Here is a 26362-nt window from a genome sequence, read left to right as displayed (position 1 = left end):
AATGACCTGTCTGTGTATCTGTCTGAAACCGTTTCTCACGACACATTAACAGCACTATTGATAAACCCAATGAACGCTAACGTTTTGCTTGTCTGCAGACTCCCATGATTCCTGTTGCCCTTCCAAAGCGATTGGGACCTCAGGTTGATGGCCACCAATAAATTCAAATGAAAAGATGTGCAGATGTTTTTAATACCTGCTCAACAGCTGCTGACAAAAAGAGGGGAAAAAGCATCAAAAAAAAACTTTATGGTGGCGTGAATACTTCAGATACTAATGAAAAAATGTATATATGCAGGCTGAATATAAATTTGGGTTTAATAAATTGATGAATTTCTGCAGGCGGGAGAAAACATTCAAAAGGAACCAGCGGGGGGCGCTGTGGCGCTCGTGCTGACATGAAACCCTTCGAACCAACGAAGAAGAAATGATTCGTTTGCTTCCGGTTCAGGAAAGATGGCTCAGGATAGTAAGAAGTTTAAATCTCAGCGTCCAGCAGCTAAAAAACAAACACAGAAACAGAAAGGACCGAAGAAAGGAGGTGAGACTATCGTCTTTTATCATATATTAAACAATAGGATGTTTGCAGACAGACGTGCGGGTGTTTAGGTCGATTAACCGAGACACGTGATCTGCTGTAAACAGCTGAACACGTTGAATTTAATTCTGTGTAAATATGCCCGTTTAATAATTAATCATCCAATTAATCTTTACACACGTAGTAATATGTGGCTTTTAGTTCAGTACAAGCGAGTGTCTTTCAACAGATCTTCACTGTAGGAAAGTTTTCACGGATAAAACTCTAAGAATGTGTTTTATTTCATTTTCTTTTCCTCTTTTTATTCAGACTCGGTACCAATTTGTTCTTTTGCGTATTTCAACATGGTTCCTTTATGAACCTTTCTGATGTGTTTTAACCATGATAGAATTTCCCTCTGGGATTAATACCATATTTCTCTTCTATTCCTTTTTTTTCTGTTCTGGATTCTTGGTTGGGGTTAGATATAATTAAAACTATTTAGATATAGAACGTTTCACATTGCCATTATTTTTGGCCAAAATCACCCAAAACCGCTTGACATATTTACGTTTGTGTAATTCTTGTGTTTTTCCCCTTGTAAAGGAAGGATCATTGCTCCAAAGAAAGCCCAGGTGGTTCAGCAGCAGAAGCTGAAGAAGGTGAGACGCACTTTATAATCTGTCCCAGCAGATTTACATGAAGAAACTGACACTGGATGCAGCGGCTTGAGCTTTTCCTCGTCTGTTCTTTCACTGAAGGGTCTGGAGGTGGCCATCAGGAACAAGATCGAGCAGGAGGTGACCCAGAAGGCCAGCTCGTCGCTGCACAAACGGCTGAGTGTTCTGAAAGCACCTGAGAGTAAAGGAAAACCTGCTGCACCCAGTCCTGGATCCAGCTCCAAATGAACAAGCTGCTGAATGTGATAATTCGGCAAATGAACTGTATTCTTTATGGAGTGTTCCCTCTTTGATTCGTGTCTTTAACCTTCTGGAGGATGATGGCAGAAACCTTGCAAAGGCTTTCTTTTTTTAAAGATGTTTATCTGAGAAAGTGAAGCAATCATGGATGGTGAGTGTCCCTGGATCCTTCCTCCGAGGGCTCCACAGGACCTGAGTTATTCTGTGAATGTGAAGTTCAAACCTTCCCAGACGTTCAGCACCTTCAGATTGTAAAGTTCGCCTGCTGATCATTCTTGAATCAGTCTTCATGAAATATAGATCATCCTAACAAATCCAGTGTTGTCTGTTTTGTGTGTGTGTATTGAAGCAAAGTGAATTGCTATGTGTGAATTATAACATTGTTTCCTACTATATTGATCCCCCTTTGGAAAGTATTTTAGGTGCAGGCTGTAGTCGACAGTCTGTCACTCTGCATCTCTCTTGTTTTTTTGATTCAAGCAATTTTTAAGAAATTTCTGTGAGAAAGGTTCATGATCATTTGGAGTATTTCTTTAGACCAGTGATTACAGAAAATATTTTTTGATTTCCCAGCTTTACAGCAGTGGCCAGTTTTGGGCAAGTAATTTATAATTAGTTAATTTTGCTGCCTGTTCTGAGTCCTGTACTCCTCCTTTAAGACCTCAGTGGTGTGTTCCAATTGGTCCGGTTAAAACAAACTGCTGTGTTTTTTGGAGTTACAATTCAAACTTTGCTGTGAGGTCATTTGAAAAGCAGATCTGCTGGTGTGGCTTGATTACTTTGCAGCATGAAGCACAGAGCAACAGACAGTAGTTAATATGTCCTAAAGTGGAAGTCTGCCATTAGAATGTTAACCAGAGCATAACACTGCAGAACACCTTAGAAAACTCATTTACATTTATCTTGTCTGCACGTGAGTGCAGATTTTTCTGATTGGACACTAAGGTCAAATTTGCAGTCATTTCTTGCAGCTGGGGTTTGTCTGCTCTTAAGGTCTTTTCCATAATATGTTTACTGTTGTTCGGATCTTGCATGTGTCCAGTAGGGAGCACTAGTAGTTAGGCTATATGACTATATTAGGATGTTTTGACTGGCAGAGAGTCGTATATTTTAATACTAGGAACATTAGGAAGAGTTCAGACGTGGATTAGACTTTTGTGTTCCCCTTAGTCTTATTTAGGTATCAAAGGAGAAACACAAATGTTGGAAAAGCACATTATGATGATAGCTTTTCTGTACTCACAGGTTATTTGTATCATTTTTTATTTATAACAGTTATTAGTCGAACTCCATCTGCAGTCTCAAAATGTCCTGCACAACATTCCCATTCGGCGTATTTTCCCCTGGAGTGTTACCATGGTGATGCACTTTTGCAACCAGCCTCAAAATAAGTCTGCTATTTTGAGTCAAACATCCAGGATGAAGCCGTTTCGCTGAGGCCTGGCTGTTCGGCACAAATGTAAAAAGGTGGGTTTTTAAAATCTCACGGAGGCTTCATGTTTCACGCCAGAACAATACTGCAGCTTCTTCTGCAGGAAACAGGAGCTCCAACAAGTCTCTTAAAAGATTTAGCCGAGGTGTAGCTTCTTAATCCTGAAGCCACATCTGTTTTTACCTTCTTGTTCGATCCAGGTCAGGGCGGATGAGAGCTGGAGTCGGTCCCAGCTGAAGGAAGTGCACAGGAAAACACAACCACACACCCATCCAGTCGCTTTAGACTCAAATACATGTTTTTGGAGAACAGTCAACCACTGATACCCACCGCAGTCCATTCTGAGGCTCTGTGATGGAAATCTTGGAGTCATACTCAACACTCACGTGAGATCAATCTCCATTTCTTTTTTATTCATCAGTTTGAAAGTATTACTGCTGTGATGCTGTTCTCTGCATCAGCCCGTTTCCACCTGACATTAACGCGCGTTCCGGGTGTTGAGTTTACGTGTGGTGAGAACTGAGGACGAGTGTAAACAGGCACCAAAGCACTTTTTCTCAAACCAGTTCCCGAGGACTGTAAACAGTCGTGCGTCGCATGAGCAATTCCAACTCAGCTGCTTGATTAATGTCAACAGATTGGAGCCACAAACTGTGCTTCAGTGGCAATTTGTGTAAAAATGACTGCGTGAATACAACATCAGTCAATCCCCCTTCCTGAGGTGTGCTTCAAAACAACGCTTGCAGTTTATTTGTGCTTCAGAGTCAGTTACATCGACAATGAAGTTCACCACAACACACAGTGTACAACGCACAAGGAGAGTGCTGCCTGATTAACACAAAACTGAGAAAACAGACTGCCACACTGAACTGATGGGAGTACATTTGTCGTATCATGCGGTACGGGTTGGTTATTCTGTGCTTCAGCAAGCTTTGGCGACCTGCGCGCAGTGGTGGGAGCGCAGGAAGCGGGGGAAGGAGTCCTTGGCCATCAGGGTGTAGATCCTCTGCTGGGCCTCGTTGAACGTGTCCCCGGACGGAGAGTCCATCCCGCTCAGCAGGGCGTCGCGCGTCTCAGCATCCAGGTTCACCTGGAGGACAGAAGCAGATTACTGAAGAGGCGCTTTCGTCCACCCTGCTTCCTTTGATTTGTTCCCGGTTTGAGAGACGTCCTGCATCAAGGTGGCGTTTGCTGACCTCCTGCGGCGCCTCGGGCACGATGAACTGGCTGTAGATGCTGCTGGCCTTGGCCTTGTGCAGAGCTGATGGAGAGACTCTGTAGTCCTCACAGGCCAGCCAGAAGGCCAGGTTCTCCTCGCTGAACTCCGAGCACAGGAAGCAGCGAAAGGCCTGCACAGCGCCTGAGAGGGAGGCCGACCGAGACAACACGCTCAATGTAACGATCAGGCTTTCAAACAGGTTCAGGACACCACAGCACAACAACACTCATTTAATAAATACTGAACTATTCTAAGTAAACATACATTTCCATGTAGATCATAGTATGTACTCTTGATAACTCTACTGCTGCCTGGATCATCGCTGCACCACGGTGCAACTCTATTTTCAATTTGAGTGCAAAGTCTTACACAGGGAGTGTGTATGACTATGACTTTAATGTACATTTATACTAAAATGCAACTCACTCAGCAATGCAGTTTGACACATATATAATACTTCCATCATAAATACCCATTTGTAGAGTTAAAAAAAAGGAAACATTTTCTTCATTTCCATGCTATTCAAAGAATGTAATTTGTAATGATATGTTCCTTCTATTCAAGATTTTTTAAGGTTAATATTCAGAAAAATGTGCAGAAGACAAAACAGAAGTCTATTTGTCCAACTTAACCCCATGATACTGGAAAACAAGCTGATTCTTCCATGTAATTACAGAATATCAAAACCTCAAACCTTTATTTTAAACAGTTTCGTATCTGAGCTTTGCTTGTTAAGTTTGGTTAAAACTGAAAATTATTAAACTGTGACCATTTTCTGATACCTTGAAGAGAGTCTATTTTTCTGCCATCATTGTTATTTTGTGATTCACTTGTTTTTTTATCCTATAATCCTGAAATATGTATGTATTTGCTCTGTGACCACACAGGTTACATTAATGCAAAATGTTTTGTGAAACCTCTGACTGGGACATAAGTAAACTCAGATAATGGAAAGTTGATTAATTTCACTCAGTCTAAACTTCAAGAGTTTATTTTAGCAAAAATTCTTTCAATTTCTTAAAATGTGTTATTTTCATACTAATATTGTGAATATTTTCCACAAACCTGTAAAGAATTTGTTTGTAAAGTTGAGGAAAACAGACAATCGCTGTATTATTTCACTACAAGACTGTTTATACTCGAATGAATAAAAATGAATTTCAAAACATCTGTGTTCTGCATTGTTTCATTGAGGTTTGACAGTCAGCAGGATGAAGTCATCTAAAACAAACTTACTTTTGCTGCTTAACAGAGTTTCCAGGTCCTGGATGATTTTTGCATCCTGAATCCTGAAAAGAGAAACAGGGACAAAATAAAACATGAAGCTTCAGCTCTGTTGGATCCATCTTTATCTTTATTTCAGTCTCGTCAGTAAATGTACCTGTTCTTGTGGTGAGTCTCAGCCATGTGAGTTAACTTCACCCTCATTCCTTTTGCCCTGAAAGGAAGACGGACGTAGAAAAATCACACATGAAGAAAACACAATCTCAGAAAACGTCATTTAATCATGAAACCTCTAAATACTCACTTCTCCAGACATGATGAAGGCAGCGAGGAAAGACCTTTGCACATTGAGGCCTTTGATTTCTCAAACTCTGAATAATATAAATTGTGTTTTATGATCTGTGAAGAGTTTCTCTTCTTTCAGTCAGCGTCCCGGACCGCAGTGTGCTGCTCTTTTATACGCTGGGTGACTTGTACGTTTTCTCATCTGTCAATCAGCAGACCTCAGACCAGCAGGTGTGTCCGTGTGAGCGAGTGGAGACAGCAGCGTCTGATTGAGAGGCGTACGTGCTCGGCCGCCATGCAGATCTGTCAACAGGACACACACACAGGGAGCTGCGCCCGGATCCCGTGCGTCCGGCGATGGGCGGCGGGTCGGTCCGCAGAGAAACACCGTGAGTGGGCCACGAAACCGAACCGTAGGCTTTATTATTAGACCATATTTTGTTATGAGGCCACCACAGAACCACACAACAGCCTGGTTTTCCCCGTGTGGAAGCTGAACTCCCTTTTTCCAGATGACCCGACGCCTTTTGGCTCCGACCGATCATCTGGATTTTTGGAGAAATCCCCCCTAAAAACGCGACAGATCGCAGGAAAATCCTGTTTCTGCTTAATGGTCTCACTGTCTGCTTAATAGTTGCACTGTTCTGGATTCATAGTTTAATCGCAGAGGATTAGGATTAGTGAGGAGGACACGGAGCTCTTTAAGACGAACGACCTGTCATCTGGCGCAAAACGATTTATTGAAGCAGCTTGTTGCAGCAAGGTTTGGAAAGTTAGAAACTGGCATTTCACAGGTCGATTACAGAAATAAAAACTACTTGTAGGTGTATGTTCTACACACTATGATCCAGCTGCATCCAACTATTTTTTGACTTTTTAACCAAAATAACCCCAGAACTAAAGCCACACTTGCTGGTGACCCACAATACGACCATGTTCTCTTGAGCTCCTGAAGAGAAATGAGTTTTCTTACAGTTTATTTATAGTTTTTTATTTATTTATTTCTCCTAAAAAAAAAAAGAAAGAAATCCCAGTATATACTACTTGAAGAACATGTCATATAAAGAAAACAATGTTTGAGTAAAGTGAAGTACATTAACTTCAATCTTTGGACATTTTCAGATATAAACCACAAAAAAAGCCCAGTTGGACCAATGTTTAAGCAGAACATGTCTTCCACATGGAGCTGGAGAGGCATTGTGGGTAGTGTAGACTAACCCTGACTAGGAATGCTGGGTTGGTTTTACTCCTTCTTGTACTGCTCATCCTGATTACACAAGTTCATTTGTAATGACTGTTTTGAAAACTGCATCCATTTATCCATGCCTGAACCAACACTCTGTCCCCTCAGCTGACGTCGGCTGCGATGGGACCACAGTGGACCTGGTTTTCCCGGGCCCAGTGTCAGAGCGGCGAGCCTCCGGGTCCGGACAGAGAGAGGGAGAAGCGCTGGGCCGAGCTGTTCGACCAGCTCGACCTCAACAAGGATGGACACATCGACATCGTGGAGCTGCGGGCGGGCCTGGCGAGCCGCGGCTTCTCCAGGAAGTCTCTGGAGAAGGTGAGGCGCGGGGCAGGAGGGGTGGGCTTTGGGAGGCCTCTCACTCTAATGTTGCTTTTCAAACATCAAAATCAATGTGATAGTTTGAAGCCACTAAAAAGTGTAGACGCACTGATATTCTCAGGTGTCATTGGGGTGATGGATGCAGAGTTTATACTGTTTGCACTGGAAAAACTGTTTAAGACATGATAGGAAACTCATCTTGGAGTCAGATTCTCTTGGTGTAAAGACTTGAAACTATAGGATGCGATTTCACAATTGGTCAAACATCTAATAAATCATCTTTAATCTACAAAATCTCATTTAAAAATGTCCTCTGTCTCTGCAAAACTGCGTTTTGACAGAAAAGAAATCCTGCACTGGATTTTCACTCCTCTTTGCTGTTTGTTTCTTGTTGTACATTTGAATCAATGTGTGTTAGATTAATCACCATGGTGAGTGTTTGCAATACAAAAACACATCATTCAAAACACAAAGACAGTGCTGTACGACCCGGTACCAACTCCAAAATTCTAATTAAATACAGATTTTGTTTTGAGCTATTTCCTAATAATTCCTCAGTTGCTATTCCAGCATCACATTTCCCTTTTTATAGACCAGCCTGATCCTCAGCCTCACAGAGTGTGTTAACAACCCAAAACATCACCAGCATGAGTGTGTGTTGTGAATACACAGAGTCTGCATCCGTGTCCTCGGTGTCTCTGTTTGTATTGATTAAAAAGTTGAAAGTGTTTTGAGGAGAAACATGGTGCTTTTGATTCAGTCATGCCAATTATGTTTTACAGTTTGTATCTTGTGTATTTTTTGTTTCACTTTCCACGATTAATTTTATTTTGTTACGCTCATCCTCGGCTTAAAAACAACCTTTACTAATCTTGTGATGTTTCAAGTCGTGGTCCTGGTTTATTCCACATCCCATACATATCAGTGTTGGTGTGTGCGCGTGAGTGTGTGTGTTTGCCTTGACGTCTGCAGGGCAGCCTGTTTCCTATTTTAGTAGAAGGAGTAAGACCCTGTAAGCTGAGAGTGCTAACCTTTCTCTCAGTTCTACACTTGACCTCTTTTCACATGTTACGAGTCTCATCATGCGACCCGTCTGGATGTGACTGTTTTTGTTTTTACCCCGACCCACTTATGACATGAGAAATAAAACCCTCCCTGTTGTTATTTCTGCAATCCTAAGCTAGAATTCACCTTTCATATATTTTTACACATTATCTGTTACCATGAAAGTGAAGGACGATTCATGTTCTTCATGTTGACTGCTGTGGATGTTTTTGGTCCTGATACCCAGAAGAAACGCTGCCTGTGCTGCTGTGCATGGCACAGCCGAGCTCCCCCTTTAAATCTCACCTCTGACTGACAAATGTTTTTTGGTCCTTGAACCGCCGTCATGTTTTATCGCCTCTCCTGTCCTGTGCGTGCCGTCAGATGGTGGAGGCCGGGGACACCAACCAGGACGGAGTGCTGGACTTTGAGGAGTTCACCCAGTACCTCAGAGCACACGAGAAGCAGCTGAAACTCATGTTTCACAAGCTGGACAAGAACAATGATGGTCTGGAACAACTTTGTCTTGATTGACCGTAATTTACGCCACAATCTTTTTTTTTTTTTTTAATTAGATTTTTCACGTTATCATTTCTCCCTGAAAGGTGAGATCGATGTGGCAGAGATCCGAGACTGCCTGCGCTCCATGGGCGTGAACATTAGCATGAATGATGCAACCAGGATTTTGTTGAGGTCAGTTAATTTTACGTTACATTAGGAATTGAATGAAGAACACTCGCCGAAAATTTAAAGATGGATTTTGCTAATTTTTTTAATGATAAAACTTCACAAACTTCTTAAAGAGTCTGAAGTTCCAGTCTAATTGGGAACAACAAAAACCAATGAAAAGCCAGTTTAAAGCTAGGGTCGACGATCTTGGAAAAGTAGCATGTAGCACGAATGTAGCGTCTCCCCAAGGCTCCGCCCAGCTCCCACCCCATTGGAGGAGCTCCTGTTGGGAGCGAAGCACTGGACGCGGAAGTGCCGCGTGTGCGCGGAGGCGCCACGCGCACAGAGTTTGTGATCGCCTCCAATGTCATTAACCTTTCTGACTGCCCGCACACAATGCGCATAGTAGCGCAGCTCGCCCGCTCCGCTTCGTTCGATTTTTCACGCGAGCCGCGAGCGCCGAGAGCGCCTTGGCAGCGCGTGCGCGCTCTGAACCAGGGCCAGTGCACGCCATTGAAATGTACACGCAGGGGGCTGATAGAACGGCAAAGGGATTTGATTGGTTCCTGAAGAGCGGTCCGCGCCTTACGATTGGTCGGAGTTTTTACTGTCCTGTGGCCGCTACAATTGTCAAACTTTTTCTGCACCTTTTTCCGTCCACATAATGAATTGACTTCTCCCAGGGGGCAAGGAGCATTTCACTCAGTATGACAAAAAGTGCTTTTGGACAACATCGTCTACCCTAGCTTTAAACTCATCCAAAGAACAACTTAAACAAAGTTTCTGTCATAAACCATTCTGAATGACGTCCGACAGCCTCTCAACATTCAGTTCTGGAACTAGTTAGACACCTAACTAACTAACTAAATCAGTCTGGTGACAACAAGTGCCAAATTGTTAAAATACTTTAATATAGTAACAATCTAGACATGGTTAAAACAGAACGAAAAGATCTCAACCAAGGTAAAATCAGTACCAATCCAGTCTGGAATCCGGTTAAGCCTCGTCCAAAGACTATCTATGAACCAGTTTGAACCCAGTTGTCAAACCAGTTCCTGTGTATATTCAGCTCCATAGTGATTACCACCTGCTGTTTTGGAGCTTTGCGTGAAGCTTGTTAGAAATAGTCATTTTTTTATTATACTGTTGACTGTCCAAATGATAAAATGAAAACATGAATTAAAAAAATATTAAATTATATTAACTTTGAACTCATCACCAGCATTTTGAATTGACTTCCCATGAAATTCTTTTTATAATTTTTTTTTTTCTGTTTTTCTCAGCATGGATAAGGACGGCACCATGACCATCGACTGGAATGAGTGGCGGGATTATTTCCTTTTTAACCCTCTGACCAACATGGAGGAGGTTGCGCGCTACTGGAAACGCTCAATGGTGAGGCCAAGCACACAGCGTTGTGTCTTTCTGAATAACAATACTATCTGTAAAGTGGTTCCTCCTGTTTAAAAAAATTAATAAATGAAGGAAAACCTGCTAGCGTCAGAATCCATATAACCTATTCAATAAAGAACATTTGAAATATTTATTCTGGCTTTTACTCATCTGGAAGATCATTTCCCATTCCTTGTGGCTTCAGTAGATGTTAGACATCGGAGAGCAGCTGACCGTTCCAGATGACTTTTCAGAGGAGGAGAAGAAGTCGGGCTATGTGTGGCGGCAGCTGATGGCCGGAGCCATGGCTGGGTCCGTGTCCCGGACTGGAACCGCCCCGTTAGACCGCATCAAAGTCTTCCGTCAGGTGGGTTTGGATCTCAGCGCTCCGATCGAGGTCCACAAAATGATCTTTCATTTGTTATTAGTAATGTGTCGACATTATTGTGGAGGCTCAATCAATCAATCGTGTCCCTGTTCTCCTCTCCAAGGTGCACGGCTCCTCTGATTTCACCGGGAGCGTTTTGACGAGTTTTCAGGTCATGTGGAAGGAAGGAGGGCCGTGGTCGTTGTGGAGGGGAAATGGGATTAATGTTCTAAAAATCGCTCCAGAGACTGCGATCAAATTCACAGCTTATGAGCAGGTGAGAAGCATCTGGCGTTTTTAGTTTGATCATAATGTCTCAAAACCTCTGCTAACAGCCATCATATATGTTAGAGTTAAGCTCACAGTCACGTTCATACATACAGTTATCCCATCGAAGTCCATAACTTGACAGCATATATATGTGTGCAAATTTTAGTTACTTGTTTTTTTTTTATATGTTTTACAGATCAAGAATGTGATCCGTGGAGGCAATGAGACGAGAACACTGAGGGTTCATGAGAGGTTTGTTGCCGGCTCTTTAGCTGGAGCAACAGCTCAGACGGCCATCTATCCCATGGAGGTAATGTCACGGTAATACACAGGCAACGGCATTCATCCAGATGTGAGCAGGGTTCATGATTCTTATGAACAGAACTCTCCTCCTTGTTTATTTTAGGTGCTAAAAACCCGTCTCACTCTGAGAAAAACAGGTCAGTACACAGGGATCGCAGACTGTGCCAAACAGATGCTGCAGAAAGAAGGCGTCCGAGCCTTCTATAAGGGCTATTTACCCAACCTGCTCAGCATCGTGCCTTACGCCGGCATTGACCTGGCCGTCTACGAGGTGAGAGGAGCAGGAAGACGCACGCCGCTCCCGCCGCTCAGTCTTCACCTCCTTCTCACCGTGTGGTGTCTTGCAGACTCTGAAGTTCGCCTGGCTGAACAGGAACATCGGCCTGGCGGACCCGGGGGTGATGGTGCTGGTTGGGTGTGGTGCCGTGTCCAGCACCTGCGGCCAGCTGGCAAGTTACCCACTGGCACTAATCCGCACCCGGATGCAGGCCCAAGGTCAGGATAACAGGGTTTATAAATATCTCAGGCATAAGTAGAGATTTGGGGCCTTCATGACAACGTGGGCGGTCTTCTTTAAGATGCCGGTTGACCACAAGTCAAACTTTTAGCTTCTTAATCTGAACACACTGACGTTTCTTGTTTTCATCCTTTTAGCCTCACTGAAAGGAGCCCCGAAACTCTCCATGTTGGCTCTGATTCGCAACATCGTGTCCCAGGAGGGCGTCACCGGACTCTATCGGGGAATTTCCCCCAACCTCCTGAAAGTCATTCCCGCCGTGAGCGTGTCCTACGTGGTCTACGAGTACACCCGGATGATGCTGGGGGTGGACATTGAGGGTAGGAGAGGAGGGAAAGGAAAAAGCTAGCAGGATGGACTGTTTGAGGTGGTTTTCGTCGACGTGCACGGATCCGTCGGCGGCGCATGAGGAAACGGGCCTTGACTGAGGATTGTCCCGAAACCACGAATCCCTTCAGGATGGATAAATGGGAAGAAACAAATAAGTTATGTTAATATATAATCTTCTGAAGCAGCTTAACATTGGGTTGATTGGCAGCGATTGGGGTGTGATGCGTTGCAGTGAGAGCATGCCAGCACTGTGTGTGAAAGCATTTTGCTGCTCCCTTGAAGATTTGCATGAACTTGCCAGAGAGCAGAGACAAGTGTTACTCATCTTTGAAGCCATGTTACATTCCCTCAGCATTATTCTCTCTCCCAGGTGATCTGCTATAGAGAAGATGGAGGGCTGATCTAATGCTGTGTTTTCTAAGAGAGGACTATGACGCTTTCTCAACAAATGTTACAACAGCAGAAACTTTCTGACTGACCTCGGGGACAATACTGAAACAAAAGGAAAGACTCTCCTGGATCCTGGAACAAGTACTACTGAATAAAGCAAATATAAAGTTTTTATTTTTTTATCACATTTTTACAGCAGACATCAATAAGCACAAAGGATGAATAAAAGCCGTTGTTTATCTGTGCCGTTTGTGCTCCTATACAAAGAAGACATTTCTTAACTGAAATGTTTGATGTTCCAGAACCACTAAGTATTACTATAAACACTACAGTATGCTTTGTATTGAGAAAAAAATAAATTGATATTTATTTTATTGCATTGAGCATTTCTGATGTATCAATATTTATGTTCAAATCAATGCATGCATTGTGTTTCATTCCTAAAAGTTATTCTGTTCAGCTTTTTCTCATGTATGAGTGTTACAGATCCGTGTTACACAAGATTTCAATAAATACAGCTTACAAATGAGAGCAGTGCAGTAACAGTAACACATTGTCCTGATTTTTCTTTATTTGTTTTTGACGCTATAGTCTTTCGAGATGTAGTGCTAGCTGTAGCGGAGCCAGAGTGGGGGCAAGGGGGCGGTGGCCCCAGGACCCACAAGGTCATAGGACCTTGTTTCATGTGGTGTGTTCACATTTAATCAGAAAAAAAATTATTATAATAAAATGTGCAGTGTGTGTGAGAAGGTATACGCATATGATTGTGGGCTCCAATTTGCCGATTCTTACATTACGACTGTCCATGAATGCATCAGAGCTGTAAGCCAGCGCTGATTGGCTGTGCGGTAATAATGAGTTTTTTCTTTGCACTTGATCTGAACTCTTTGGAGGGAAGTTCAACAGTATGCTAAACACTATGCTAGCCGCTAGCGGTACTACCCAAAACCTAACATCGGAGCCACTGGTGAGTCAGTGAAACCTTCAAAAATATTATCTTTATCAGAATGCTGTGGTCTTAAACACCTGGATATTTGAATGTGCCTTGTGTTGCTCTCAACTATAAGAGACCGCCGAGTCTATTTTTTTCTAATATATGTGAATTCCAAAAGATATAGATAGCTGTGACTATAGCTATCTGAATAGATACAGATTTAGCCAATGAGTTTTTATCTGAGTTTTCAGCACCATGGACAGCGGAAGCTCTGAGATTGACACCTGTGAGGCTGCATTTGTGTGCGCGTGTGTGTGTGTGTGTGTGTGTGTGTGTGCGTGCGTATGTGTATTTATTCTTCAGAACAAGTTTGTGAACTGGTTTGTGACTTTATTCTGCTTTCTGAGGCATATAGGTTTGCTTGGCTCAATAAAAGTGAGCATTACTGTGTTGTTTGATGGTAGCATGAGGGATTGTTTGAATGGTAAAATTACTATCATAAGGGCCTGTCGAGAATGCTCCGCCCCCTCTGCACTGAGACCCACGCTCCGCCTCTGAGTGCTGGAGACCAGTGGGTTATGTTTCTAATATTGGTGGCAACACTATTAACACAAAACCACAGCCTCAAAGATAAGCATATTGTCTCAAGCACAACAAGACAATATCACATTTGATATTGTTATAGGATTTTGTTTTCATCCTCCAACTTGGAAAGTCTCAGGTTTGAGGTTCACGTTGTCCTTGACTTTAAATATTTGAACTTCAGAGCTATTAAGTCTTTTTAATAGAAATATTATCATATCGTTCTTCACTTGTGGAGCCTCACAGTAGAGTTACCTAACAGCCAAGTGGCCTCACAGCAAAGAAAATCATGGTTGTAGTCCAGGCCTATTAGTACATAGCATGCATGTTCTTATACATGTTTGTGTTTTCCTCTGGTACTTTGCTTTCATCCCACAGTCCAAAAACATGCATTTCAATTAATCTATATTACCCAAAGAAGAAGAGGAATGGGTATTGCTGGACATTTTGACATTACATAGACACTTGAGGCAAATCCAAAATGGTTGTTGAGTAAAAGTTTTTGATTATTAAATAGCATCATTATCTTTGTTTTCCAGAGTGTAAACGCACATGGTGGCTGAATGTGAGCTGTGAGTGTGAGCTCTGAAGAATCGAAGAGGAAACTTCCCTCATGGACAGTTCCAACTTGACAGATGTTAGATGTTGTTCCACTTCCCGGAAATGAAAACACTGTCAGATCATATGGATTTTCTGGGCCTGGTGCAGTTTTGGAGCTGAGTTTATCTTTTAATCCAGTTCTGGTAAAGTGCTTTGAAAAAAGCCAGCTGAGCCAAAACAAGCTGGGGCGTGTTGCGCACTCCCACCTGCAGGGGGCGCTGTTCCTGCGCTCCAGCATCAGAGCAGCGAACCTCCGGAATCAGCGGGGAGGCGGAGAACCCAGCCCGGGGCAGAGGGCGCGCTGATTGGCTCTTTTGAGGAGGGAAGTTTGCCGGCGTGGTAGCGGATCTCCTCGGTGTCCCCCCTCCGTGCGCTCCCGTTAACCTTCCCGCTTCTGCGCAGCTCGACCCGGCCGCGGCCATCCAGCCTGCTCCCCCCTTCCTGTGTGTCCACTCGCCCAGAGCAGCATGTCTGATTACGGCGCTCTTCCCTCGAATGGAGTCGGCGCTGGGATGAAAAAAGACGCTTTTGCGGATGCTGTACAGCGGGCCAGACAGGTAACCGAGGCGGCCCCGCGCCGGAGGAGGCGGCCGGTTAGCGGCTGCTGGGGATCCCGTTAGCTGCTGCTACAATGCTAAGCAGCCACTAAGCTAAACGGCTACCAAGCTAAGCTAGCCGCTAGCTCTACCATTCATTTGTCTCACGCCGCCGAGCTTCGACATCGTCTAGATCAAAAATACTACCAAAATCAGAGAGCTAGAAAGTTTTCCCACGTACTTATAATAATCCAACCTCGCCGAGGCCATAATTATGTGGAGCTGAACCAAGTTAAGAGGCCACCGGGGTAAACTCTATTATGGTGACATATAATGAGTAATCTGTTCAGAATCTAAAGACGTTCTTTGCATTAAACATTAACAGCTCCGTAGAAACCAGTTTATAAACTACTGATTTTATGCCCATTTAGCCTTTGTCACATTTGGAGGGAACGATGCAAACAATACACCTGACTTAAGCTGGTTTATTATAAGCTTTATGGTATTTGTCTGATTGTGTTTCGGACGGGTTTTGATCTTTTGTTACTTTGTCGGGTGACGATAAGCAGTGAAGCTATCATTAAGATTTTGATTGGTTTGATGAGGTGCGGTGACATTACTCATACTGTTATTTATTCACAACATTGTTGCTTTTTTCATTTGATACTTTAACACATCTTCAGATATTTCCACATCTCCCAGAATCAGAACTGTGTTGACCAACTTTATTGGCTCCTTATGGCCATATGGAGATGAAAAACTGCAGGTATTTGTGTTTGAGTAGCTCCTCGGAGGTCATCTCAGGAGATCCCAATGCTTTCCCAGGCTGACCGGCAGCTGTCCTCTTCCAGCATGTTTTCCAAGCCGACTCCAGGATTAGAGGCAACCGAGAAGCATCCAAACCAACTTACTGTGTGGAAGCAGTGGATCCACTTCCAGTTCCTCTTATCCTGGATAGTGACCTTTTACATTTGTAGTGAACCAGACTATCATAAAGTCAGTCAAGGACCTGCTGGTGGAGTGGGAAGGACAGGGATCGCTCTGCTGTTTTTGATGTCTTTTGCCCCGTGTGAATTAGGCGAAGACAAAAGATGAATGTATCAATATCTGTGTTTGCTACCCATTTATCTGCTTATACACTCTTCACAGTGAGCACAATTTGCCAGGTCTGCATCCCCAGTTTCCATAACTCTGATTGAAATTTGCTCAAATTCACACAAATGTGTGAATTTGCTGTGTATAGACCAGAAGTTGGTTCTTCAGTTCAGTAATCATTGTCCTGCAAGTTACAGTTTCTTTCAATGTCCCCTCTGCTGAAGCCCCCCTCTGTGCCTCTTTTGTATTTGCGCTCTTTAAGATCAAACTGATTTTCATACATCAGAGGACGGCTGATAAAGTGTGATTGTCATTTGAATTTAGTGATTACGTAACAAAGATCACCTTCTCGAAGAAATTTGTTTCGACATCGGAATATGTGCGTAGAAGTTTTCGTTAACTGCCTTACCTTTTTTTTAATCTTGTTTCTTGTTTCTTTTTTTTTTTTTTTTAGATTGCAGCTAAGATAGGTGGGGATGGTGTTCCCTCAATGAACAACAATGGAGGAGCTGAGAGTTATCCATTCACAGCACAGAAACGATCCCTGGAGGAAGCAGGTTAGAGGAGTCCCGCCAAACGCTCACTTTATCTTCGTATCTCTAAATTGTAACGCTAACTTTTTCTTTTGCTTACAGATGAACCGGATGCCAAAAAGTTAGCATCACAGAGTGAAAGAGAAACTGCATCGTGTATGTGCAATACTTCTAATCTTTTTCTGATTGCCATTTATTCATTTTCTGATCAGCTCATCTTGTTTGTCCTCACTCGCAGCTATTGAAGCGCAGCTGGCAGCTCTGTCCCAACAAAGGTATCTATTTGTTTTGTTCTGTATTTTAAACGCCTGGTGTTCGGTTGGATATTTCTGTGTATTTCATTACTCTGTGTGTCTCTGCAGTGTGCGGCCCTCAACAATGACAGAAGAGTGTCGGGTGCCGGATGCCATGGTTGGCCTCAGTGAGTACTCCCAAGTTCACAAACGTGTGAAGCACGTCTTCAACGTTTCCAGACGGTATTCAAAGCATCGTTATGTTGCCCCTGCAGTTATCGGCCGAGGAGGTGAACAGATTAACAAAATCCAGCAGGACTCTGGCTGCAAGGTTCAAATCGCACATGGTAGCCTCAGCTTTATTACGTCAACAGCATGAGCAGTTCTTGCTTGATTTTTTTTTGCTGATCCTTCTATTTCTTGTGAACTCGCAGACAGTGCCGGTCTTCCAGAAAGAAGTGTTTCTCTGACGGGATCACCAGATGCCATACAGTACGTTCTTCTTCTTCTATGTATTCTGGGTATTAGTTGTCTATTTTCTGTTCTTATTAAAGAGTTATTACAAGTATAGCAATGGCTTTATGTTGGCCTCCGAATTAATTATCCTTTCATGTGATTTTGCTTCCAGGAGAGCTAAGGCTCTCATAGACGACATTGTGTCCAGGGGTCACGACTCCCCAAACGGTCAGTCAGGTTCCATGCAAGAGATGATCATCCCTGCAGGAAAGGCTGGGCTGATTATCGGTAAAGGAGGAGAGACGATCAAACAGCTACAGGTGAGATTCACGCCACATTTTCAGAGCTCTAATGAGCTACCCAGCGAAGGTGTGACTGCACTGTCGCAGAGAGACTATTTCTGATGCAGAGGCACAGAAAATACGGGGAATGCTGAGAGTTTTAATTTCGTCTGAATTTCCAGGAGCGAGCTGGAGTTAAAATGATTCTCATTCAGGATGGCTCTCAGCCTCCCAATGTAGATAAACCCCTGCGCATCATCGGAGACCCCTACAAAGTGCAGGTACTGTTTAATCACACTGGAGAAACTTTCTGTTAGCTGCCAGATCTGTTGTCCTGGCTTACTTCTTTTGTTTGTTTGTTTATCGGTTTTGTAGCAAGCAAAAGAGATGGTCAATGAGATTCTACGAGAACGGGATCATGCTGGCTTTGGAGACAGAAACGAATACGGCTCAAGGATGGGAGGAGGCGGCGGCGGCGGTGGCGGCGGCATTGAGGTAAGAATAAAGTCTATGCCTTTAATTGCACGCGGCACAGTTACTAAAGGATGTGTATTACTATCCATCTCACCTTGTCCCTCCTGTACTGATGGATGGATAGATGGCTGCTTTATTCACCCCAGTTGTTGCATCAACTGCCTCCATGTTGAATCTACTCTGAGCTCTTCCTCTTCCGATTCCTGGCAGCTGGATCTCAAACCTAGTTTCTCCTTTATAACCACTGAGCTCCGCCTTAGTTTTTCCTCGGATCTTTCTATTTGTGGTCCTGTCACTCCCACTGACAATCTCAAGAATCTCCATCTCTGCTCCGTTGTGCTCAGACATGGAGACAGTACTGCTTTCATTGCAGGTCTCACTGCATGTTCAACCTTATTTTACACAGACACCACAGAGGAAGAAGGGCGCCGCAGCCGCTGCAGGCTCTCTCTGCATGTTGTTAGAAAAAGAGTGTGAGCCGGCAAGACGTGGTAAAATGTTCGTTGATGCGATGCACCGTTTTTTCAATAAAAGAGAAGAACTGAACGATCGTTTCCGCACATTTTCTTTACGCCGTAGCAATTAAACTGTATCACAAGTAGTTTGTGTACTCAAAAGACCAAGATTCCTTGTGGATAGAACATGCGCAGAACAGTATTTCATGTCCCTTTCGACCGGGTTTTTAAATATGAATATGAGCACATTCAGGGTTTTGCACGTGTTTATATGGCTGTGCGCCATGTAATGTATTATTCCGTCAATATTCCAGTTAATGAAGAGTTATTGCCTTTATATAAACGTACTCAATCTCGCGGCATTCGATCTTGCGAGACCTCGTGACACGAGATCTCGTCCCATCCCTAAAACCTTCCCTTTCATTCTTGCTGCTTTCCGTCTGTCACGCATCAATTCCACTTTATATGGCAGCAAATACAACACAGTCACCTCAGGAGCTTTTAGAGAAGAAACCCCAACTTAAAACTCTGAAACCTCATGGGTGACGATCCTCTCTGACACTTGTCTCCACCAAATCCACCTTGTATGTACCGTACGCTCTTCTTCAGCTCTTTATTGACCTCCCAGCTCTTCTCTCTATTTGCCTTGTTCCTACTGACTTGCTTTAAAGCTCTTGAAGAGAGGTTCTGATCAGAATGCATTGGTCTAAATCTGTCATATTTATTGTTTTGACACTCTCCAGATTGCCGTGCCTCGACACTCTGTGGGCGTTGTGATTGGTCGCAACGGGGAGATGATCAAGAAAATCCAGAATGATGCCGGAGTGAAGATTCAGTTCAAGCCAGGTGAGCTCTTCACTTATTCCTGAACGATCAAATTGCATTTTAAAGGAATCGTCAAAGTAACGCAGTTAATGATCTCTGACCGTGGCTGTCTTTCGTGAGCATGCTTTCACAAACTGTATACAGGTAATTGTTTTAATAAACTTGTTTTTGACCTGTGGCTCTCCAGACGACGGCACCGGCCCTGAGAAGATAGCCCACATTATGGGGCCGCCAGACCAGTGTCAGCACGCTGCCTCCATCATCACCGACCTGTTGCAGAGCATCCGTGCACGAGAGGAGGGCGGGCAGGGGGTCAGTACGGAGGCCGGCCTCGATGCCGATAAGGAAATGTGTTTTGGTGAATGTGCGCGATGTTCACCCACTTGTGCGCTGGGTTTGACCCGCAGGGCCCTCCTGGAGGAGGCATGCCTCCCGGCGGCCGGGGGCGGGGCAGAGGTCAGGGCAGCTGGGGTCCTCCGGGGGATGAGGTGACCTTCTCCATCCCGGCTCACAAATGCGGGCTGGTCATCGGCCGAGGGGGCGAGAACGTCAAGGCCATCAACCAGCAGACCGGAGCGTTTGTGGAGATCTCCCGCCAGCCGCCGCCAAACGGCGACCCCAACTTCAAGCTGTTCACCATCCGAGGGTCCCCGCAGCAGATTGACCACGCCAAGCAGCTCATAGAGGAGAAGATTGAGGTTCGTTCAAGTAGGGATACATTATTCTTCCAGAACTGGTCCTGGGAAGATATGAGGTGATCTGATTCTAGTAAATCTGACTAACATGCATAGATTTTCTCTCATACTTTGTTTTTGTGCATGTAGAACTCTTATTCCCTCTTAATACATTTGTGAAGGTTAAATAGTAGATTATTGCTTTTTTTTTTTTTTTTTTTTTTTTTTTTTTAAAGGAGTATTAGCATTTCAGGTTCACTTTTTTTTTTGTCAAATCTCTTTATTGGATTTTCACATATAAAAGCAGCAATGACAGTCATAAAACAATACTATGTTAGTGATGTAATTCAAAGAGTACAACAAACAACCTACAACCCACCCCTCCACCCCCGGCACATATCCCCTCTAAGCCAAAACCAAAAAAAAAAAAAAATATATATATATATATATATATATATATATATATATATATATATATATATATATATATATATTAGGAGTGTAACGGTATTTGTATTCGTCCCGTACCGTCACGGTACAGGGGTCACGGTTCGGCACACACAATCACACGACGAATACACCAGTGAGTAAAAAAAAAAAAAAATTCCAACCTTAGTTGGCGGTAATGAGCCTAAAAGCTGCCGGCAACCACCATTATCACAGAAGAAGAAGAAGAAGTAGAACAAGCAGGTCCAAACATGAACAATCAAAGAAGAAAGTACAAGCGGAATGAGAGCTGCAGCGTGCGGCGGAGCGGATTAAACGGGAGAGTATTTGTTCCTCGTGCGTTCCCTCATACGGAGTGACGTGTGACGTGCCAGTAAACGGGAAGCAGCACAGTCAAAAAACCAGCAGAGAACGCCACGGTGGTGGAAAAACACTTTTTTAATACAAAACCCCGACATAAAAAACATTGGAGAGGCGAGATGGAACCAAATCGCGCAACAGTGAGTTGTATAAAGAGCTCCATCGCAGAATACGAGCCATCGCCGGCTGGTGTTATGGATTAACTGGTTCCCGTGTTAACGAATGGCAGCGGAGGTCTGTGTAAACACATGCTGATTACAGCAGTTGTTAAAGTAAGACTCACAAAAGACTTTAAACGTATACACTCACTGTAACTGTCGATAACCGAAGTTCGCCAGAACGACTAGATGTTTCAGTCATTATTGGTCACAAGTTAACACGGGCACCAGTTAATTCGAAACATCGGCCTGCGGCGCAGAGCTCACACCGAGACGTGCTGCTCCGCACGGCGGTGCTGCGGTCAGGGGGAGCAGCCGCTCCTTCAGCAGCATATCATGGAGATTTTGGGACATTATTTGAGCAGATATCAGCAGATAAAAACTCTCTGCTCGGCGCTGAGGACTGCTGCTGCAGAGAGGAAGACCTGCAAGTTCCTCGTGAGACTTTGTGCGCATGTCACAGGGTCCTTGTAAACGAGGATTCATCGTGGATGCTTTGTATGCTGTACATGAATACACTCGCGTTTAATACTATTGTTTACAATCAGATTGAAAAAACACCATGTAAACTGGGCCAATAATGTGTCGCATGGGAAAGCTTGGGAAAAATGTTCTGGTGCATTTGTGAGCTTTTTTTACTTTTTCCCCACTGTACCGAAAAACGTACCGAACCGTGACCCTTACACCGAGGTACGTACCGTACCGTGGCTTTTGTATACCGTTACACCCCTAAAATATATATATATATATATATATATATATATATATATATATATGTAATATATATTAATGAGCAAAGAAAAGATTATTGCTTTTCTAAAGTAAATGTGAAAGCCTTGGATCCTTTTATTACATTTGATTAGTCCCAGTAATCAGATTAATTGTTTTCCTATGGTAATGTGAACGGGGTCGCTGACTCAGATGAGCAGGTTGTGATAAAGCTCTGCAGCAGTCTGGTCATTTAGTGTTGGAGAAGGAAAAATCAGCTCACATTTTTAGCGTGAAACCCAGAGATTTAAAGTTTTGCTTGACAGAACATGTCTCCTTTATGCTGGGTTTATAATAGTCTGAGAACCGTTGTTGTGTTTTTTTTTTTGTGGCTAATACTTTATGAAACAGTCGTAAATATGAAGGAGTGAAAGGTAATCTGCGGTTCTGATGGTGAATTGATTTCAGTGTTTTTTTTCCTCTTGCTCTGTCGGTTCCTGTGTTTGAACACAGCACTGCTGGTTTGTGGTTGGTAAACAGCTGTTGTGCTTGTTTGTGTGTGTGTTCACATGTGAACTGCACTGACGCTGTTTAAACCAGCCCTGATGAGTAAATAAAATACGAGTTTTGTCTTGATTAGCTCCAGTGAACAATATCAGCCCAAAAATTGTAGTTGAAACACATCAGAGTGTTTCATTTGTCTTTGTCCTCCTGTGGTTTTTAGGGCCCTCTGTGTCCTGTGGGTGGAGGTCCTGGTCCAGGAGCACCAGGCGGTCCGATGGGTCCGTATAATCCCAACCCTTATAACCCAGGGCCTCCTGGTGGAGCTCCCCAGTAAGTACAGCCTGCTGAGGAGACGTGAACGTCAGACCCTGAACCAGCTTTGATCATAAACGGTCCTGTGTGTCTTTGCAGTCAAGGCGGACCCGGTGGTCCTCAGTACTGCCCTCAGGGCTGGGGAAGCAGCTACCAGCAATGGCAGGCCCCGAGTCCACATGACCCCAGTGAGTTCCCCACGCCATCAGACGCTTCACATTTCAGCACGTCCTGCTCTCCGTGGATAATTTATTCCACCTCTACCGTTTCTCCACCTCCTCCCGACAGATAAAGGCGCTGGAGACCCAAACGCAGCATGGGCTGCCTATTATGCGCAATACTATGGCCAGCAGCCGGGGGGCGCCATGGGGGGGCAGGCTCCTGGGCCCGCAGCAGCCGGGGACCAGGGTCCACAGGCACAGACCGCCGGGGGTCAGCCCGACTACACTAAAGCTTGGGAGGAGTATTATAAGAAGATCGGCATGAGTAAGTCGGAGCTAATAATCGATTCAAGTTTGAGCTTTGAATGATAAATTCAGGTGGTTGACGGTGAAACGTGTGCTTCCAGCCCAGCCAGGCGGCGGAGCAGCAGCTGCTCCGGGCGCCGGCGCCGCCGCAGCGCCGGCGGCGGGCGGAGCTGCAGCCGGCGGCCAGCAGGACTACAGCGCGGCCTGGGCCGAGTACTACAGACAGCAGGCCGCCTACTACGGACAAGGAGGACAGGCTCCGGGACAGGCGGCGGCTCCACAGCAGGGACAACAGGTGAGCCGGGAACACCCGCTTCCACAACACACAGTGATCTGCTAGCAGCCAATACAGGCACACTGCATCACATCTGGAAGACACAATTTCATTAGAAAAAGAAAAAACAGCCTTTGGATGGTAATGGTTTTCAGTCTGAAGCATTTTCTTTTAAACGAGTGATATTTTTATGTATTCCTAAAAATTTTAAGAGCACTTTGAATCATGTCTGAGTGTTCAAATGCCAAATAAACTTACCATGAAAGGGAATGTTGGGTCTAATTATTTGAATTTTGCAGAAATACAGATTATATTGCCATTTTAAACAATCTGACTCGTCAGAATACTTGATTAATGCATTTTATTTGCTTTGATGAAGTTTTCAGATCATGGTTCACAATTTTGAACCAAACCCAGGAAACCTGAATTTAAAGAGTTTAATTCACTTTCATTTGAGCAGTGTGGACACATGGTTAGTTACCTTTTATCATCAAACACCAACTTCAGTAAATCACAGAAGGATCTTTGACGTCTGTGGTTGAAGAGCCGCTTCTTTTTTGCAGCTAAATCATTTATTTTTACCTCCTACTCATGTTGTTGAATGCTGACTGAACAAAACACATCAAATAAAGCAGTTTCAAATTCCTTCATATTGTTTTTTAACTTTTATTTAACCAGGTGATTTAAATTACAAATTGTTTATATTTGTTGTTTATATAGTATATTACGTTTATATTGGTTATAAACGTAATTTTTTTTCCTTGTGTTTTCTCTTTCAGGCGCAGTAACCGTGTCTCTTCGTCTTTTTTTTTTGTTTGTTTGTTTTTTTTCTTGAGGAATCATCGGACTTGTTCGATATCTACTTTTTCGGGGCTTAAAAGGTGCAGTGTGTAGGATTTAGCGGCGTGTAGCAGTGAGCACTGCTGCCCTCCTCACCGATCCCTCCCGAGCATTTCCAGCAGTGACTGAGAAACTCCCGGACAGCGTCTCCTCTCCGGACCCGTCTTAAGAAGCGTGTAGATATGACGGACGCCGCCGCGGCGTCCGTACAGATGGTCCAACACTCATGAAAGTGTGTGTTTCAGAAGACTTGCATCGCATTTCACGTGTTCCCTCTAAATCTTACACACTGGATCTTAAACGAAGCAAGACGGTGGTTCTCTCACTCAGCCAGACATTTCACACAATAAATGTTCAAGTCCGTTTTTGTGAAAGAAAGAGAAAAGGGAACATGTTTTTGCCCCAAAGCACTAAATAACAACCTCTGTTGTTGTCCCCTTCTTTTCTCCACCACCTCACACATACCTTTTTAATATCGATCGTTCGGACGGATTTCTTTTAAAAATGTGAAGTAATAAGCATCTTTGATTGCAAGCTAGCACAAAAGCATCTCATCACTGATTCTCATTCATAGTTTTTCCCCTTTCGTTGGAGGGTAAAAACTGTCCTGCAGTATTTTGAATATCTTCAGAAATGTTTGTATCAAAGGAAATGTTGACTCTCTCTCCTTTTTTTTTTTTTCCTCCCTTTTCCTTGTTTTTTTGGTACTTTTGTAACTTCATTCTCAGTGTTTTGAGTTGCAGGAGCGTCTCCCCGTTCTGTCATGAGTCCATATTTTTTTTATTTTATTTTGTCTGGGTAAATTCCGTGAGGGTTGTGTGTGTGTGGATACAGAGAATGCTACTGAACAGAAGACGGAGTTATCTTTGTTAGGGCCGTCAGTCCTGCTCCACGCAGGTTGGCCGTCTGTCCGTATGGTTGTGTGCTTGACTGCTCCTTTGTTTAATTTTTACATCTTCAATGTTAAATGATTTTTTTTTTTTTTTTTTTTTTTTTAATATCAATAGATTCTGTTAAGGTATGCTGATTTTTTTTTTATGTTATTTTTTACAGCTTGTTTTTAAAGACTTAAATAAAAATGTTGAAACTGCCGCAGCTTTGTGTGATCGTGAGTATTTTATGAGATCTGACTCAAACTCTTATCTGATTACATTTCTTTATGCTGGAAATACGTCGCAGCAGAGAGACGCCGTCACTTTATAGCATCGGGTCATTTCAAGTCATGTTTTTTTCTGGCTGTTACGAGCCTGACAGATTGTTTTGAGTTTGTGCTAAAGTGTCTGTTTCTTTTCATGTTTTAGTTAGTTCTCTCTGTGTTTTATTCATGTAATCATTTAATCTTTGTCTAGTTTTTTCTTGTTGTTATCATTCGGACCTTGTTATATCTGGTCTTTCTGTTCCTCAGGTTGTACGATTCATTCATCTTTGGTGGTTTATAGTTTTGTGTCTGTTGGAATTTGTGCAGTGTTTTGTGGTCATGTACTTTGTTTTTGCGTTCTTTTGAAGTAACTCTACACATGTCTGAGGATGTGGTTGGTTCTGTTTTTGAGGTCAGCCTGGATCACTGATGTTTTTCATTTACTTCATTATACCAGACTTTTTCTTTATTTACTTTCAGGTTATTTTTTTGTCTGCGCATTCTTTATTTTGTGGTCAGTATAACTTTGTGGCATCTGCTCTGGTTAGAGTGGTATTTAAAAAAAACAAAAAAAAAAACAAACCGGAATAGTTTACTCTTTGTGGTCTACTTGCATAACTGGTCTTGCATTTCATTGTGTTGGATACTTTTGTTGTCTTTTGGTGGCCACTCTGCATTTTTGTGATCACTTTGTCACTGGGAATGTGTGTCGATTCTGTTGTTTTGAGTTTCTCTTATGAATAATTTTTCATTCTTTTGTGGTAGCTTTGGATGTAGGGATTTTTTTTCCTGTTATTTTCTGCCTACTTGTGGTCTTCATGTACATTTTAGAGGGTTGTATTTTGTCTCTGAATCTCTGTGACCCTGAAAGTTCCCTCTTTCCCACTCTGCTGAAACAAACACATTAAGTTCTCCTTTAAAAGAAGGAAAAAAAAAATTACATTTTTGTTTTTGTTTTGGTGCACGTGCCTCTGGAGAGGGAGGGAGGGGGGGGGGGGCGCCCCCGTGCAACCCGCGGGCCGGTCTGGAGACG

General features: G+C 43.4%; 4 protein-coding genes across 5 annotated transcripts; 3 read left to right on the top strand and 1 right to left on the bottom strand.

Annotated features, from left to right (window-relative positions):
• The first annotated feature begins 436 nt into the window (after positions 1-436).
• LOC115390920 (UPF0390 protein zgc136864-like) lies at positions 437-1745 on the top strand. The gene is made up of 3 exons (XM_030094968.1): positions 437-541; positions 1124-1179; positions 1279-1745. The coding sequence occupies exons 1-3, from the start codon at positions 457-459 to the stop codon at positions 1423-1425; spliced, it is 288 nt and encodes a 95-aa protein (XP_029950828.1). The 5' UTR covers positions 437-456; the 3' UTR covers positions 1426-1745.
• A 1841-nt stretch (positions 1746-3586) lies between these two features.
• LOC115390907 (regulator of G-protein signaling 5-like) lies at positions 3587-5777 on the bottom strand. Its single transcript, XM_030094954.1, has 5 exons — positions 5617-5777; positions 5470-5526; positions 5325-5377; positions 4066-4229; positions 3587-3959 (listed from the first exon to the last, which is right to left on the bottom strand). Exons 1-5 carry the CDS (start codon positions 5658-5660, stop codon positions 3792-3794), a joined length of 486 nt encoding a protein of 161 aa, XP_029950814.1. The 5' UTR covers positions 5661-5777; the 3' UTR covers positions 3587-3791.
• A 170-nt stretch (positions 5778-5947) lies between these two features.
• On the top strand, positions 5948-12182 carry LOC115390858 (calcium-binding mitochondrial carrier protein SCaMC-3-like). Of its 2 annotated transcripts, XM_030094885.1 has the most exons (11): positions 5948-5986; positions 6949-7158; positions 8590-8713; positions 8811-8898; positions 10158-10269; positions 10475-10633; positions 10758-10910; positions 11100-11213; positions 11310-11477; positions 11554-11701; positions 11861-12182. In XM_030094885.1, the coding sequence occupies exons 2-11, from the start codon at positions 6964-6966 to the stop codon at positions 12070-12072; spliced, it is 1473 nt and encodes a 490-aa protein (XP_029950745.1). In that variant the 5' UTR covers positions 5948-5986; positions 6949-6963; the 3' UTR covers positions 12073-12182. The 2 variants fall into 2 exon arrangements, with proteins under 2 accessions (XP_029950745.1, XP_029950746.1); XM_030094886.1 differs by lacking the exons at positions 5948-5986; positions 6949-7158; positions 8590-8713; positions 8811-8898 and having other exon boundaries at positions 10170-10269; positions 10472-10633.
• Positions 12183-14867: 2685 nt separating this feature from the next.
• Positions 14868-24164, top strand: LOC115390845 (far upstream element-binding protein 2-like). The gene is made up of 18 exons (XM_030094872.1): positions 14868-15116; positions 16645-16747; positions 16826-16879; positions 16962-16998; positions 17086-17144; positions 17232-17303; positions 17391-17448; positions 17585-17732; positions 17876-17974; positions 18069-18188; positions 19366-19468; positions 19635-19759; positions 19855-20145; positions 22519-22628; positions 22710-22798; positions 22899-23096; positions 23179-23372; positions 24131-24164. The coding sequence occupies exons 1-18, from the start codon at positions 15027-15029 to the stop codon at positions 24137-24139; spliced, it is 1959 nt and encodes a 652-aa protein (XP_029950732.1). The 5' UTR covers positions 14868-15026; the 3' UTR covers positions 24140-24164.
• The last annotated feature ends 2198 nt before the right edge of the window (positions 24165-26362 follow it).

This window comes from Salarias fasciatus, chromosome 6 (assembly GCF_902148845.1).
Source record: "Salarias fasciatus chromosome 6, fSalaFa1.1, whole genome shotgun sequence".
In the NCBI taxonomy this organism is placed as follows: domain Eukaryota; kingdom Metazoa; phylum Chordata; class Actinopteri; order Blenniiformes; family Blenniidae; genus Salarias; species Salarias fasciatus.
The sequence above is the reverse complement of the archived record's forward strand: the minus strand, read 5'-3'. Positions and strand labels throughout refer to the sequence as shown.